Here is a 15406-nt window from a genome sequence, read left to right as displayed (position 1 = left end):
CTTTTTATAAGAAGAGCTTAGAAGCCTCCCAAAACAGAGGTGAAATGGGATTTCTGTGAGCCATCCATGCTACTTGGCTTTTTACCACATGGTGAATATTACCCTCCCAGAGAGGAAAATATCTCCCGTGGCAGCTTCTCCTCACCCAGCGCCACCTTCGCTGCGCTCTTTAGCGCAGGCATGAAGCCTGCATTGCCAGTGGCGTAAGCAGTAACAGGAGATGAAGATGTTGAAATCATATTATATTTATTACATACATGAGATATAAAAACAAATTACCAAAATAGTAACATTCTTTTGTGAGTCCACAGGACCTTGCAAGAAAAACAAATACGTAAGGTGGATTGGTAGACTCGTGACTTTTCTGGCGCTGTATGTCTTCCTTTTCTTTCCCCTCACACTCATGAACAGAATATACTCTTTGCAATGTGGTTTAAAGATGCTTTACAGAAAAGATATATTTTAGTGCTGAAAACTGCAGTAAACTGCTATATTCCATACTGGTGTTAATGAAGAAGTATAATGTGTATATACTGCAAACAATAACACAGAGGAAAACAAATAAAATGTTCAGTTTTAAATACTAACATAAAAATAAAATAAACTCCAGGCCCACCATGAATCGCTGGGTTGTGATATGCGAACGCGAGTCCTTTCCATTCTCCGCATCCACTCCTTTTCCTGCAGGCAGAGTTTTTCTCCTCTGGCAGTTGCATTTTTTATCTCAAAGTCTCTTCTTCTTCTCACACTGTTTGCAAAGTCTCGCTGGAGTCCTGCCCACGGGGTCCAAGTGCTGGTCTGAAGCTGGGACTTCAGTGCAAATACTTTTATCTTTCAGGTTGCATCCTCAGATACTCTGAGTGGCCAGTGCCAGGCTGGCCGTTCCCTTTATACCATTAACGCCGTCCAACTGGGGGGGGTCTTCAGGAGTGCTTCTGTTTCAGGGAGTTTTTTCATGTGCCACCTTCAACCTCTTCTTTCCCCAACACAATTAGACTTCCCGCACCGTGAAGTGGCAGGCAGTAAAGTGCTTTATACATTGAAATATTTACACTAGGGCTAGGTTCATTTTTTAACACTTCAAGGACAAAAGCTCAGAGATGCTGCACCCTCCGGAGCTGGCTCTTCTCTGCGGCCACGAAGTGGGTGGCCAGCCGGCCTCTGCCCTGCGCCGCGCTTGTGCCAAGGCAGAGGGATTCGATTCACTCCAGCAGCTCCGTCCTCGCCAGCACCAGCAGAGAATTTAGCCCCTGAAACCTTCAGCGGGGTGACCAGGTTAAAAGCAAGAGGCGTCGGGTTCTCTTCGACGGGTGCCGTGTCCTAACCCGACGGGGCGTTTCTAAAGAGCGGTCGTCACTGCCACGCTGCTGCCAGCATCTGCCTGCCGCCTTCCCCACAGTATCCCCTGGGAGCCTCTGGTAGTCGCCCAGGATCTGCGCTGGTGGCACTGGCAGCGGTGGTTTGCTTCTCAGCTGTAGCTCATGGGCATTCTTTCCTTCTCCAGAGTGGCAATTTAGTCTGGGGCGATCAGTGGCTTCATAGGAGTTGCTCCAACATCGCCCTTCCTCTTGTTTCCCTCAACGTAATGATGAGGTGGGCTCAGGTGAGCCCCTGGCAAGGAAGCTACAGGCGAGTGAATGAACATTGGCCAGGAAGGGTTAAATTAGACAGCGCCTACAACTCTGAATGCCTCGCTACACGTTTTGGCACTATTTCCTTACATTCCAGTTTTCATCCTAGAGGTCTTCTCTCTGTGAAGGCTGTTGCATTTTGTGCATAAAGAAGTGCCCTAGGCAGTCGCGCACCTCTAGTTGCAGTCTCTTTTCAAAATCTCCAGGACCTTTCTTCCAAGAGCCGACTTCCACTGATGGACAAAACTTTTCATGTTGACGATGAGTCTGCCCGTTCGGATGTCCTCATGTCCTGCCACGAGGTACTCCAAGCCTGCAAACCAGCAAAGCGGTCAGGGACTGCACAGCACCATGCTTAAGAAGCCTACTGACACTGCAAAGTCAGCCTGGATATCTAGCTCCATGTCAAAAAGCACTTATACAAAAAAATATTGATACTTATTGATTCTCTCATATATCTGTATATCTACACCTCTATCTATATCCCTGGAAAAACGACCCGCGGCGCATCTGTCAGTGAGATGCAGTATACAAACTTTGATTTTATTAGTTTCTAAATATAAACAGAAGCTGAACTCTGGGGGCTGTACTACAAGTTTTTATACCTCGTTTGGGAACTGCTGTTACCTTCATTTGGCAGAAAGCTGCCTCAGCCCTCCCTGAATACACCTGGGTCTGGAAATCGGTCAGTTCAGCGCATTCCAGTAATGACAATGCAGGATGACCTAGTGCCGGTGTCTTGCTCAAAATATCCAGTGCCCCCTTGCAGGCAAAGGCACACGGGACCCTGACAAGAGGCAATACTAGATTTGCCGGTGTGAGCACCCCAGAAGAGCCCGAGGGGGTGGCAGTCACACTGAGAAGAGCTGCATTAATTTCTGCCTCCGCCAGATGTTTTAGGGACACGACAGCAGCATCTGGCAAAGCCTCGACTGGTGTCCAGGAGCCGCCAGAAAGGGCTGGAGCACGGTCCCCTGCTGCAGGGCTCGCCCCAGGCATCCAGGTCTGCACTTGGAGCCAGGCAATAACCGCTAAGTGGGGGGACGGAGTGAAGCCTTTGGCTTGAATTAGCTAAAGAAACACTGCCAAGGATCCCAACAGCCTAAATGGGCCACGAACGTGACAGAAATGGGGATAACAAGGAGGATAAGCCCTCCCACGGCCGGAGGAGCTCCCTGCCAGGGCCAGCATCCCGCTGCAGCATGCTTGGGATACAGCGAGCAGGAGACCCCCCTGTACCCCCTCCTCCTTGCACGGGTCTGGGGAGCACCACGTGGTGGTACGAACTAGCCTGGGGGAGATGGGTCTTCTCCAGCGCTCTCGGTCGTCCCACTCCAGCCTGGCTGCAGCGGGGAATCTGCTCGGGTTTTCTTGGGTTTTCATTTTGTAGTTCAGAATAAAGGGAGAGTGTCCCCTAGTTAAAGGTCAAGCATGTTTTTCTTTAATTCAATACAATTTGTTATCTACTTCATCTGAGTTTTTGGGCACACGCATCCTCTCTTCTGCCAAGTAAACACAGGATATGTGTGCGGCAGTATCGCCCTTTGCAAGACATTCATTTTGGCCACATCAATCCTGCTGCTACAAACACGACTTTTCAAGGGCTCCTAAATCTATCTCCCTTGAGAGAGAAATGTGGCATGCACCCTCAGAGAGCAAGCAAATATTGCTGCGGTTGCTGATTCGCTAGGGCTTTCTAGATATTCTAGATTTTCAACCTGATGTTAAAGAATTGTAAAATTAAAATGACTCAAACGATTGAGATGACACAAGCCAGGACTTCAGGCTGTGCGTTTTGCCCTGTGTTGCTGGCAGGCAGCTCTCTGCTTATTTGTGTCTGGGCTGGGCAGAGCCGAGGAGGGGAAGGGGCTCCTGCTCCCTTGCAGACGGCAGAAACTTTTAAACCTTTCAGCTCAGTGTCCCCCCAAAAGCCCAACCTGCCCCTGTGGGTGTGTGTGGAGGGGAAGGTGTGCAAGGGTAGCGAATATCCCCTCACAAGAACTTAAGCACATTTATAATCCGAAAACAGCCCGTGGAGATTCGATAAGTGCTTGGAGTTTTTATTTCTTGCCAGAGCCTTTAAAAGCCTACCCTCCTTTTGGTATCCCTTTAGCGCCGTGAAACAGAATAAAAACATGTCTTTTTTTCTTTTATTTTTATCTTTGATCTCCTCTATGTTTTTGGGAGATGTGATTTCTATTACAGCTATATATCAGGAAATTGTTTTATGTCAGCTTGGCTTTTTATCTGGCTGTTGTCAGTTTATTCATCTGGAGATCAGAAGCTCTTACTCTGAGAGAAGGTTAAATCTGCTAATATAGTATTGCCAACCGTTCAGAAATGAATGTGGTAGCTGAAGAAAATAATGAGATTTCAAAAATACCTGGGATCCTTTTTTTTCCCCTGTGAAATGATTAGATCTTAAAGATACACTCGATGTTTTCAAGTTCCCCATTAGGACCAAACTTCACAACTTCTTTCCAACATGAAAGCTGAGATTAATTTATACGCCTTGGACTCCAGCAGCTGCATTTCAAGACAATACCAAGCTTTGCAGTGTAAATCATGAGAGCCGGCAAGGGAGTAACACCTGATGTGTCAGACGCCTGGATTGTCCCTAAAGACAATTGCACCTCCACTCTTCCGCTGGTGTTCAAGCGATCTTCGTTGATTCGGTGATTACGGCTGTCTTTTCCTCCGCTGGGAGAAAGCAGTGAAGCTCCTCTGAAGTTAGCGGGGTCGCAAAGCTGGGTGTCAAGTGCGGGGCTGCCCTGCACGCTCGGTGTCTGACAGCTTCCACGGCATTCCTCCAGGTTCATATTAAGGCAGCGGCATCTGGGCTTTCTTGCTTGCGTTTGCATTGTTTTTCCACAGAAAAAGAAAACAGCTGTATCTGTTTAATTACAGATTTATGGTGTTTTAGCAACACGCGAAGTCTTACTGCACTTAAACAGTAAAGTCCTGCCTAACGCTGCTGATTCATCCAGCCCTTGCACCTGACAAGTCTTCCTGACTACAGCTGTGCAATGACGGCAGCTTGCCTTCAAAGCCAAAGACGGTCACTCCGGTGGAGGTGAAAGAAGACTGCAAACACCTCATCAATGAATAACCTTTCTGTGTGATCCAGCCTCGCAGACAGCCCTTTCCCCCCAAAGGAAATTTGCAGTGCTGCACACGTAAGGGACATCTCAGCACCGAAGTTGACGTTTCGATCGGTGATTTCCAAGTGATGTGTGCACCTTATGGAAAAAAACCCCTTTATCTGAATTGGTTGGTAACTGTCGGTTTATCTCGGAGTTGTAAAGAAAGGTGTGTCAGCTGGAGCTTAGTTTTGCTCTATTGAAGAAAACTTTGTGTCTGCATCTCCTTAACCGTACTGGAGACTGCATGCACTGTTTAGCCACCACTGGTTATACTCCATTTCAGTAAAAGAAGATGAGAAAAAACTGTTTAGCCAAAGGTCTCCTCTCACTGCATAAGAGAAACTCTTCCAAATCTTGTAGATGCAAATTAGTGTTACTTTCAAAGGGACATCTTCCCTTGAGTTTAGATTAGAACTTCAGTACAATATCATGACTCAAATTAGACTTAAATGTGCTTTTATGGATTCAAATTAGCATTACTTTTGAAAAGATATGTCATGTAGTCGTGGCGTGATGTGCACCTCCCTCCCTCTGGGAACACACTGAGACTGGTAAAGCTGTAAGAGTGTTATTATGCTTCATAAAGAGAATCAGATGTTTGAAAGTCTGTAGAATGAACCAAGTTTTTCTCTACAAAACTCAAATTTGATGGAGATTGCTGTTGGAATCCAAATGATGTAACAGCCGGTAATTTTTAATCAACACCAGGCCGCAATCTCAGCTCCTTGGCATGAGGGGACAGAGGGGTGGGAATGAAATCTGTAAACGTGGTGGGGATGTACTGCTCAGGGAGTCAAACCTACCGGGATTGAGGATGGGACAAGTGCAGCCTCTGTTAGTCCAGGATTCAGGGTAGAGGGTCCTCTTGCCCCGGAGGATCTTCAGCTTTGTGGATTTCAAGACTTTCTTGATCTTTACATTGACTTCTGCGTGGGAGCCTTTGTCATGAGCTGACAAGATCTTCGTCTTGATCACTGGGAAGACACGAATTCAAAACCAGGAATATATAAACTATTTACAGCGCTCTTTTTTTGTCTAGTGCAGGCGTCTGGGTGAAGCAGTGAGGGCAATGACTTCGTTACAGCGGAGTTAGCCCGATGCTCCTTGCCGGGGAGCCCGGGGTGAGCGCACACGTGTCCCCATACCCGTGGGTGGGAATGCTGCCGGATGGTTCGGCCACGGGCCCTGGACCTGCCATGTGGGGAGTGGGAGAGGTCCACTGACCTGATTTTCAAAACTTGTGAGGGCCCCATTTCCCCCCGGAGCTCAGCAAAGCTTCCTTAGCCCTTTTGGAAATCAAATGGAAAGCCCTGGATTTAGGGATGGACCTGGGGGCTTTGCTGGCCTCAGCCCAGGCAGGGCAGGGAGCAGGCAGGGGCGTGAGGAGCTGCCCTCATCCCACCCTGCTGAGCATTCCCGCTTTGCAGAACTGCCAAATCCAAACGCAGCGGTGGAGACCGAGACGTTGGTGGGGACTGAGGCAAAAACGCGGAGAATTTTGAGCTCGCAGATACCCGCAGGCACACTGCCGCTGCCTGGTATCCCACCTGCAGAGCCCATGGATGGTGGAGGCTCAGGGCTCAGGTCCCACGCGTGAGCCTCCCCACGACCGTGCCGATGCCTACACTGGTAGGTATCACCGTGTCGTGGTGCTTTATTCAGCACTGCGCACCAGGAAGCTCAGGGAAACCTTTCCTACAGCACGGCCTCCTGAAGCTCATGATGAGCCCCATAATTCGTCTGTCTCTCCAGCTTAGCTGACACCTTTGCATGTTGAGTGATGAAATGGTGGGAAGCCTGAGTGCACTTTAGATAAGATTTATGAACTCGGGTTTTTTTGTGACTTTTTAAAATTTATTTCTTATCTTTTGCAACATTAAACACAGTCACTATTGCGGCCAGGGAGCAAAGCAAAGCAGAATCAGATTTTTTTCCTCATACCGCTAAGCCAGGGCTGTACTTCAACAGCTGGCGGCCACTTGAACTTCCCTTTGTGGGTTGCTCCGCAGCCTGCAGAGGTATGGGTTATCTCCCTGTACATTTTCAACTTCAGTGTGAGATGAAACAGGTGCAAGAGACCCCTGGAAGACCGTGAAGGAAGGGAGTGCTAGGCAGAGCATTCCTTGCTCTGCTGCGGTATGAAGGAGGAGGTTCACTGGCACGCACCAGAGAGGTCTTGGGAAACAAAGTGCCTCCTCTCGTTCATTTAAATCCAGTAGACACACAGACAACATACGTCACCCCATTGCAACAGCTGAACTTTGTTGACAGGGGGAAGTTCCCAGCGGAATTCAGTGTAATTCAGATTTCGTGATTTCTAGACTGTGCTTGGGGCACCTGGTCCGCAGACAGAGTTTCAGTGACCCATGTTTGGTAACAGTGCTTTACAGCCTGTCTTGGACCTAGATAACCTCTCAGGGACACTTCCAGCTCTTGTCCTCCCATGATTTTGGCACAAGGGTATTTTGGTAGCAAGAGAGGTGGGTAACAGAGCAAGAGGCTTCACCCACCTTGACTTGGCACCATGATATCTATACATTTTGGAAAGGTCAAAGATCTGCCCTTAGACTATGTAGCCCATGGTTACATGCTTGCACGGCCTCGCAGCACCTCCCCTTACACCCCTGACACCTCACCCGCAACTCACCGTAGGTGTACTTCATCCCGCAGAAGACCTTGCGATTTCCTAAAACTTGCTCTTTACATTCGCATTTACCTGGGGAAGGAGAAGGACACAAATGGCTGTGGATTGGACTTAAAAGACAGGAGCATTCGCGGGCAGAGCCCGAGACCTGCCAGAGGTTTTCACATGGTCACCAAGCCCCGTGCAAAAAAAGCCCTATTTTCAGATCCAGGCTGAATATACAATCTTAGTCCAAGGGCAATTATTCCTTGTTTACAATTTGAAGAGAAGGGAAACAAAGGCCGTATTATTTTGCCTTGGGATGCAAATAACACTGATGTCGTTCCCCATGGTATTTTCCACACCGTAATGTACCAGACAAAATTTTAAAAGGAAATGTTGCAGAGGTTAAGGCAGATTAATGACTTCCGTGATCTTAGAACAAAGAATAACACGATATACTTATTTACGTTTAAAATGAAGTTGCCCAGACAAATGATGGAGCTTTCCCCTCAATTAACTCAATTATTGTATCTTCGAGATTTTATCATGCTGCTTTCTGAAAATGGAGGAAATGACGCTTGCCTGCTTGCATGCAGGGATTGCAAGGCAATTATTATTGCCTTATTGCTCCACTGCGCCGTGGGGCCGACCTGCCTCGCAGCACCCTCACGCAGCACCCGCCTCCTCCAGACTGGGGGGACAGGAGGGAAATAATTTCCCCAGCTGAAGCTGTAGCTGAAATGCTAGGCCGTCTCAGATTGCATCGTGAGCTGCAATTGATGCCAAAATTGTTGTGGGTATCGGGGAAATAAATTCTATATTTCCAAAATACCTGCCAGTGAAGTGGCAAACCCCACCCTCTAAATAACGTTGCTGGTTTGTCCACCATGTAGTAGTTCTAGTGAATACAAAGACACGTTTAAAACATGATGGCCAAGTAAAACATGAGAGTATTCAGCCTTGAAATACACAGCTGGGACTGCAAATTCAGGCAGGCAACTCCTGCCTTACTGAGAGCTGAACACCGAGTGCGGGCTTTCAGTATGGAGCATCTGCCTACAGGGTTTGCGTGTCCTCGCGTTGATGGGACAAGCCGTAAGGCTCCTCCGGCTCGTGGAGGAGAAGGAGATGGTCACACAGGACGTTAATGGGGGAATATCCACCCCCTCCTGCAATTGCCAGGGCACTAATTACAAGCCAGTGGAGAAGATGGTATCTGCACTGGCTGCTGGCGGGAGGGATGGGGCAGGGAAACACGGGTGAAACCGCGGTCCTACCGGAGTGCCGGAGCGCCGAGAAGCCCTGCTCATCCTCCCAGCCCCAGGCGGGCTCGCTTTCGTTGAGCATCGCCTGGAAAGGAGGTGCTTCGTTGTGCCAGGTCACGTCCGAGCTGCCAGGGGGGAAAGGGAGATGGTCAGCCTTCCTCCTGGAGCTGGTGGAAAGCAGGGCCAATATCAACCCGTCCTCTGGGCACGACGCGGCTGCGCGTCTTAGTGACGTTGAACGCAAGGGGCAGTTTTGGAAAGTGAACAGGTTGAGGGTTGTCGGAATGGGTCGTGAATCCATTTGGGGTTTAAAATACATTATAGGGATATAGATGCTCTAAATATCCCCAGTCCGGTAAAAAAAAGCAACGTATAAGATCAGGACAGTGGGGTATTATTAAAGTGTGCTGTCTTCTAGAAGTCAGAGCTTGACTCCAAGTCCAACACAGGCAACGCAAGCTGAGTTGCAACAGCAACAATATTAAGCCTTTGGTCTCCTCTCGCTCAGATGTCCCTGAGGCCCATATTTTCTCATGGAGAGGAAGCAACTGTGAAGGTCATGGCGAACACCCGATACATTAACACCAGCACCCAGAGCCAATAATCCAACATCACCGATGCCCTGCCGCGGTGCGCCAGGCACCCAGGCGAACCGCAGCCTCACCCGCTGCTCTATCCCCGGTTCCTGACCATACCGAACCCCAAATATTTTATACAACGGCTATTTTTCAGCCCGCGGGCCGCGCACAAATAGGGTCAGCGCAGCGCCTTCCCTGGGATCCCGGGGTATGGTGAGGCTGGGAGGGGGTGGCCGGGACCCCCCAACTCACCCACTGCTGCGGCAGTCGCCGGTGCGGGGGTCGCAGGTACGGGCGCAGTCGCAGGGTCGGCAGCCGTAGGTACCGAAGCCCCAGTAGCCGGGGAGGCAGCGGTCGCAGCGGGGTCCCGCCACGCCGGGCTTGCAGGGACAGTCACCGGTGCTGGGGTCGCAGAAGGTGCGGGGACCCAAGGGGAGCGCGGCCGATCCCAGGGGGTGGCAGGAGCAAGCTGCGGGGGACACGGCGGGACGGGGGGGGGGGAGAGCATCTGTGAGTGCAAAAACTCTGCGGGACGAAGGCGCGGGAGATGCCTGTGAAATGGCCGCTCTGCCTAGGGACAATGATGTTTCTGGGCTTTTTTTTTTTTCCTCTCGCCCATATAAATCTGACCAGAATCTCCCCTTAGAGACTGTATGTCTTTAACTTCTATGAGGTTTCTTAGTCAACCTAGCCTGCTTTCGTGTTATGTTTTGCCAAACAGGCCTTTATTACTTTCCTTATAGCATCTGGACTCCAGTCCAGCCAAGTACCCGGGGATGTGCATGGCTTACAATGATGTTTAAGCAGCTGTGGGTGCTTCATTGCAAAAATGAATCACAGCGTAATTGCTTTCTAAAGTAATAACAACTGTCTTGCACCCAGGAGGTTAAAAAAACCCCTCAGAACAGTCATTATAATTAAAGTGGAGGCTGAGCAAAAAGTAGTCCTCTGTCTCTGTCTGATTTTCTTTTAAAGCCATCATTTCCAAACATCAAAAAAAAAGAATGAGGACAGCGACGGCTCAGAGATATGCTTTTGCATATACTCTGGGACACAGGTTTGCAGAGTGTGTGACAGAAACACCAGCTGCAGTTTTTTTCCACCCCCACAGTCCCTTGCAGCAGAATGATGGACTGGAAGCGTGCTGGGACACACTGGGAGAAATGGCCATTCTCACAAATCAGAAAGAGTGCCCTAAAATAGGTGGTATGAAGTTTTCCTTGTCTTCTACTTAGGATTTTTCTTTTGCATAGATGTAATTTGTGTCTATTGCAAGGCTACTATCTTTTTTTCCCCAAAGGCTTTAATCTTTTCAAAGATCAGAAATACAGTTATCAAAAGTCTCTGACCATTTGGCCTGGCCAGCAGGCAACGTGGTGCCCTGCAGGACCAGTAGCTGGGTGACTCGTGCTCTCCTTCCCTCAGGATTTGGTTCTCTGACCAGGACGTGTTATAGTCAGCCTTGTGCATTATGGTAAAAAATTCCCTGCTGAAAGACTTTTGTCTAAAACGCCATTTATCTAAAAATCAGAATTCCCGAGAAAATTTCATTTGGAGGGAAAATTTTCACCGAATTCTAATACGAGTATTTTTATTTTCCAACTGTGAAGGCAATAAAGCAGAAAAGCCACTCCAGGCAACACAGCCTTTCTTTCTCTTAAAATACTTATTGCTGTGCACATATATTTAATTTTGCTCTGACAACATTTTTGTGGTTTCGGGGCTTTGACATACCTGGAGTGTTGTTTCAAAATATTAAAGGATAGATTAATATTGGCAGTTAACTTAGAGGCGACTACGATTCCAAAATCTTTGCCAAAGTAATCCCCAAATTTTCCCCACCCCTTCCATTCCCAAATAAATATAATTATATAAAATTAAAAGATTAGAAAGCCTCTCCACAAACTGCATAACTAGCTGCAGGCAGTGAACTCTGGTACCTTTAATAGCATAGTTTTCAACAGCGCTCACTGAGACTCGCATACCTTTCTCCTGAAGTCTGTGAAGTGTTTTACACCTGACACATGTAGCCAAATGCTCTCTTTTCCTACTAGATGTGGTGGGTATTTCTGGCATTCCTCAGCCCCTTCAGGGGAAATATTAAGCACTTAAAGCTCTTCTATTCTCCTGCAGTCAGTGAGCTAAACCCACTGCTCAGAGAGAGATTTGGTCCTGTTTCGGTCAAGTTTCAGCTGAGTTTTACACCCAACCCTATTGGGGCTGGAGCTTTTTATGTTTTAGACAATGCTTTCGCACAATTTTTTTCCTAATGGAAAATTTAATGGCAGCGGCAACACCGTGGTGAGGCAAGCATATTAAATTTACAAAGGCTGTTATGAAAAATACAGCAGCAAGCTCATAGCCAATTAAAAATGAGAAGGTAGCTGGCTATACTTTTTAATAAAAGCAGCAAAGAGATGTCTGGTAAAGGTTGGTCATTTTTACAAGGGCTGCGCACCCATCTCCACGAACCCCGTCCCTCCTGGCTGCTCCCATATGAGCTACCAAGGTGCCGACCTGCCTTGCATCGGCGGCCGGTGATTTGAAGGTTTTTGGTCTTGCATCTTGGGTGCAGGCCCAAGGTGACACTAAGTGGCGTTAATCTGCATGATTTTTGTGGCAAATTTACAACAGGGTAAACATTTGTGACGTGCTGCGGCAGGAATGTGCTGAGCCATAAAGTGCAGCCGCATCACTACGCACCGAGCGCAGAAATGAGACTCCAGAGCTCAGATGTGAGCGCGTTGGACCAATTTTGAAAGAAATGCATGAAAATAGGACCAAGTGCTTCCACACTATGGCAATGGCAGGAAGAAAAGGACTGCAGGACTAATTATACAACATGGGGCAGCTGCAGCTACTGCTCCCTCATGGGCTGCTGCGCTGAGCCTTGGTTTTAGACCCCATTTTCCTCCTTCCACCCAATCTGCACCTCGCTGTAGCACAGGTAGTAGGAGATCCACCTCCAGGAAGGTGAGAGGAGCGGCCAAGCAGCAGATAAAGCAGCTACAGACAGCGTTGGATGGCACTTCACGGTGGGTACACGGGCAAGACCCTCAGTGCGAGGTTTGGGGACAGTGCCCGTCTCATGTGCCGCGGCCACCCCACCTGGGGTTTCCACGGCCAAGGGAGCTCCAGTGGGAGAAGGGCCAAGAGAAACCTTCCACAAGCTTGATCTTTTTGCTTTCTTTTCGATTTGTAAGCAGCGTCATGAAAACGCCGATTCACCACCCTGTACTACACAGCAATATTTTGCACGTCACTTCCACGCACATATGAATTAACAGCCGCCTGTCCCGGTGTCCCGTGTGCTGATTGCGATCGAAACCCAGTGAGCAGGACTCCAGCAGAGCTGGATTTCCCCGCCCTGGACTGGTGATACTGTTGGGGTTTCTTCAGCTGCCAGCTAACCTTTGGAAATGACAAATATTTACCCTCAAAAACCTACAGTTGAAAAGCAAAAATAAACTTGGCAATTATAAAACCCAATTTATTGTCTGCAATTATACTGTAGCTGAGGCTTAAAAATTCATGAGGGATGTAAAGAAAAGGACCGATAGGTAGGGTGGGGGGGAAAGAGTCATCAGATTGCTGTTTTAAATGGCAGAATGTCTCATTTATAGGGTACACACCTACTCCTGAGCAAATATTATATACACTCTTTGCCTACAAGAACCTTTAAAGTATCCGTAAAGATTATGGCTTAACAACTCCTTTATTTACTTTGACCTTGGTATTTGTAAATTTTCAATGCTACCCTACGGTTGAGCAATAACCGTGCCTTGAGCCAGAAGCAAGCAGGCAACGCTATGGCTTTCCCGGAAAGAATAACAGGGCACCACGCACGTTCCTTGTTATTGCAGACCGTGGCACGGTCCTTGGAAACGTGCCAGGCATAGGCTGTAATCGGTCTTATATAATTTAATTTAACAGTCATTAGTCATTTGCTACGGCCCTGTAAGCTGCCGTGAGATGCCGGGTCCCTGGGTGCAGGGAGCAGCCCTGGCAGCAGGAGACCAGAAGGAAAATGGTGAAGGGGTCTTAGGGAGGCGAGCATTTGTGAGGGTTTGCAAAGCCCAGAAAGAAATGATCCGTGTTTGTGGCAATAGGGTCTCTGGAAGGAAAGCACTCAGATAACCCCGATATTTTTACGGAACCCCGTTTATGCTGGGGAAAGTCGTCTCCCTGAGATACTTGAGTTCTTCGTGCTCTGTAAATCATAAATACCAAAAAAAAAGAGCAACGAACTAGATGTACTTAATGCAGAAGGTAAATAAATGTAGACTTTCCTCACTGTACTCAAGGCTATCTTACAGTTCTTCTCAAATATATGCTACCTTTGGCCTTTAAATACCAGAGTGCATGAGTACAGAGCGATCCATAAAGAGGCTGGACTGTTGCATTAAAGTGTAACGGAAACAAATTTATAGTCTTTATGTCAGGCACACTTTTTGGGGGGGAAAAATGTGGAAAGTGGAATGCCACGGGCCAGTGATTCAGAGATGAATGCAGAAAGCCGAGAGGACTGAGCACCGGCATAAGTCAACAAAAATACCCATTAATCATCTCATCGCCACAGCTTCCTCCTGCCCAGAAAGGCTGGGAGAAACTGTTTAGTGGAGTCTCCTGGGATTTGGCTAACATATAGCTAATGACGTGGTGTAACGCCTGACTTCATTAGTGCCGGTCTAACTTGCACACAGGCACACGCACGCTGTTGGCAGCCTTCCCTTCGAGTCGCGGCTGTTTTGCAGCGATACGTCCCGAGACCTCTGTTTCCATCTGGTTTTGCAAGAAAGGAGGTTCCGTGCTGGCCAGCCCAGGACGTGCCATTTGACCTCCTCTCCGACCCTCCAAACGGCCACAGGATTTGCACCGGGCGTTTTGGCATCAGGAGAATCCTACGATGGGTCCCTTGTGAAACTCCATCTCCTCGATGGGCTGCATGAGACGTCACAGGAGATGGCGGCCACTCCTACCACTTCCAAGGTGAAGGGTGTTATTTTTAGGTTTCCAGAAGACTGCTCTCAAATCAGTGCCAAAGCTTGACTTGGCTTCAATGGCCTTGGAAAAATGCGTGCTCTTCCCTGACGGGAGCTGGCACGTAAAGAGCATCAGGAATTGTAATCCTAGCGAAGGTAGCGCAACCCCAGTAAAAGCACATTGCAGGGCTTGAGAGTCCTGTACAGAATTTATTTCAGTCCTTCATCCTGCGTTATCTAGCAGGAGTCAATTAATCCAATTGTTTTTTTTTAAATCAGCAAGGCTGAATCCGTGAGTTAGTTAGAAAAAAACCCTCAAGTCCCTGCTTTGGGTCTAAGCGCAAGATTTAAACCTGTCTTTTTACTAATGAGACCCCAAACCAAAAGTTCGTTGCCTAAGTTCTGACAATAATTATGGAGGGAAAGTATCTGATGTTTCAGAGAAGGAGACTTGGAACTTCGATATACACAAGTAGCTAAAGGAACTTTAAAAAGTCATTAAATTCACTGTTTAAAAAAACAAATTTGTGTACATACTACAGCAGTGAAATAATTATTTACACAAGTAATGGAGAACTGTGGTCAATTCTATTTTCATAAAGAGAATTAGGGCTGTAAAACAGGCGGTTCAGCTGTTGCTGCTCCTCCTTGCAACGAGTGAAAGGTGCAGAGGAGGAGAACTTCTGTGACAGGCTGGCAGGGATGCCGGCAGTCTCGGGAGGATGATGTGCAGCGAAAGAGTGGGACAAATCGGCAGACAAAAATGAAACCGCACGCACCCTCCCAGCCCCGGGTGCAGCTCCCCACCCCAGAAGAGTTTCTCTTCCTTTAAACGCAGATACTTCTCCTTTGGAGGAGAGAGGTGTGCTCAGTGTCCCCTCAAACGACACAAGCAGGGTGTCTGTTGGATTTTTTCCTTCCACCCATGAAGGTTCTCCTCCAGATTTGGGTCAGTGAGGAGAAATCTGGTGGGTGGCTGTAGGTTCAGAGCAGAAAACATGCCTGCACTCTATATTTAGCTGACCAGTGCAAAGTGCTCAGCGTGGTTTGGGGATCCGGAGTCCCCCACGGTGAGTCACCATCCTCACAGTGGTCCCTGGGGAGCGTGGCTTTTGGATCGCTGCTTTTGCTTGGGAAATATTTAATTTCACATGTGGCCGAGTCATTGCCTTTGGCCTGAC

At 48.1% G+C, this 15406-nt stretch overlaps 1 protein-coding gene across 3 annotated transcripts in view; it reads right to left on the bottom strand.

Annotated features, from left to right (window-relative positions):
- Positions 1-229: 229 nt before the first annotated feature.
- The window catches only part of NTN4 (netrin 4), a 50063-nt gene continuing 34886 nt past the window's right edge, over positions 230-15406 (bottom strand). The window contains exons 6-10 of one of the 3 annotated variants that reach the window (XM_052774763.1): positions 9496-9712; positions 8678-8790; positions 7422-7490; positions 5578-5748; positions 230-1944 (exon numbers count right to left, since the gene is read on the bottom strand). In XM_052774763.1, coding sequence (XP_052630723.1) covers positions 1808-1944; positions 5578-5748; positions 7422-7490; positions 8678-8790; positions 9496-9712 — 707 coding nt within the window. In that variant the 3' untranslated portion in view covers positions 230-1807. The other 2 variants (XM_052774761.1, XM_052774760.1) reach the window with 2 other exon arrangements.

The sequence above is a fragment of the Harpia harpyja genome, chromosome 23 (genome assembly GCF_026419915.1).
Source record: "Harpia harpyja isolate bHarHar1 chromosome 23, bHarHar1 primary haplotype, whole genome shotgun sequence".
NCBI classification, from domain to species: Eukaryota; Metazoa; Chordata; class Aves; order Accipitriformes; family Accipitridae; genus Harpia; species Harpia harpyja.
This window is presented reverse-complemented; position numbering and strand designations above follow the sequence as displayed.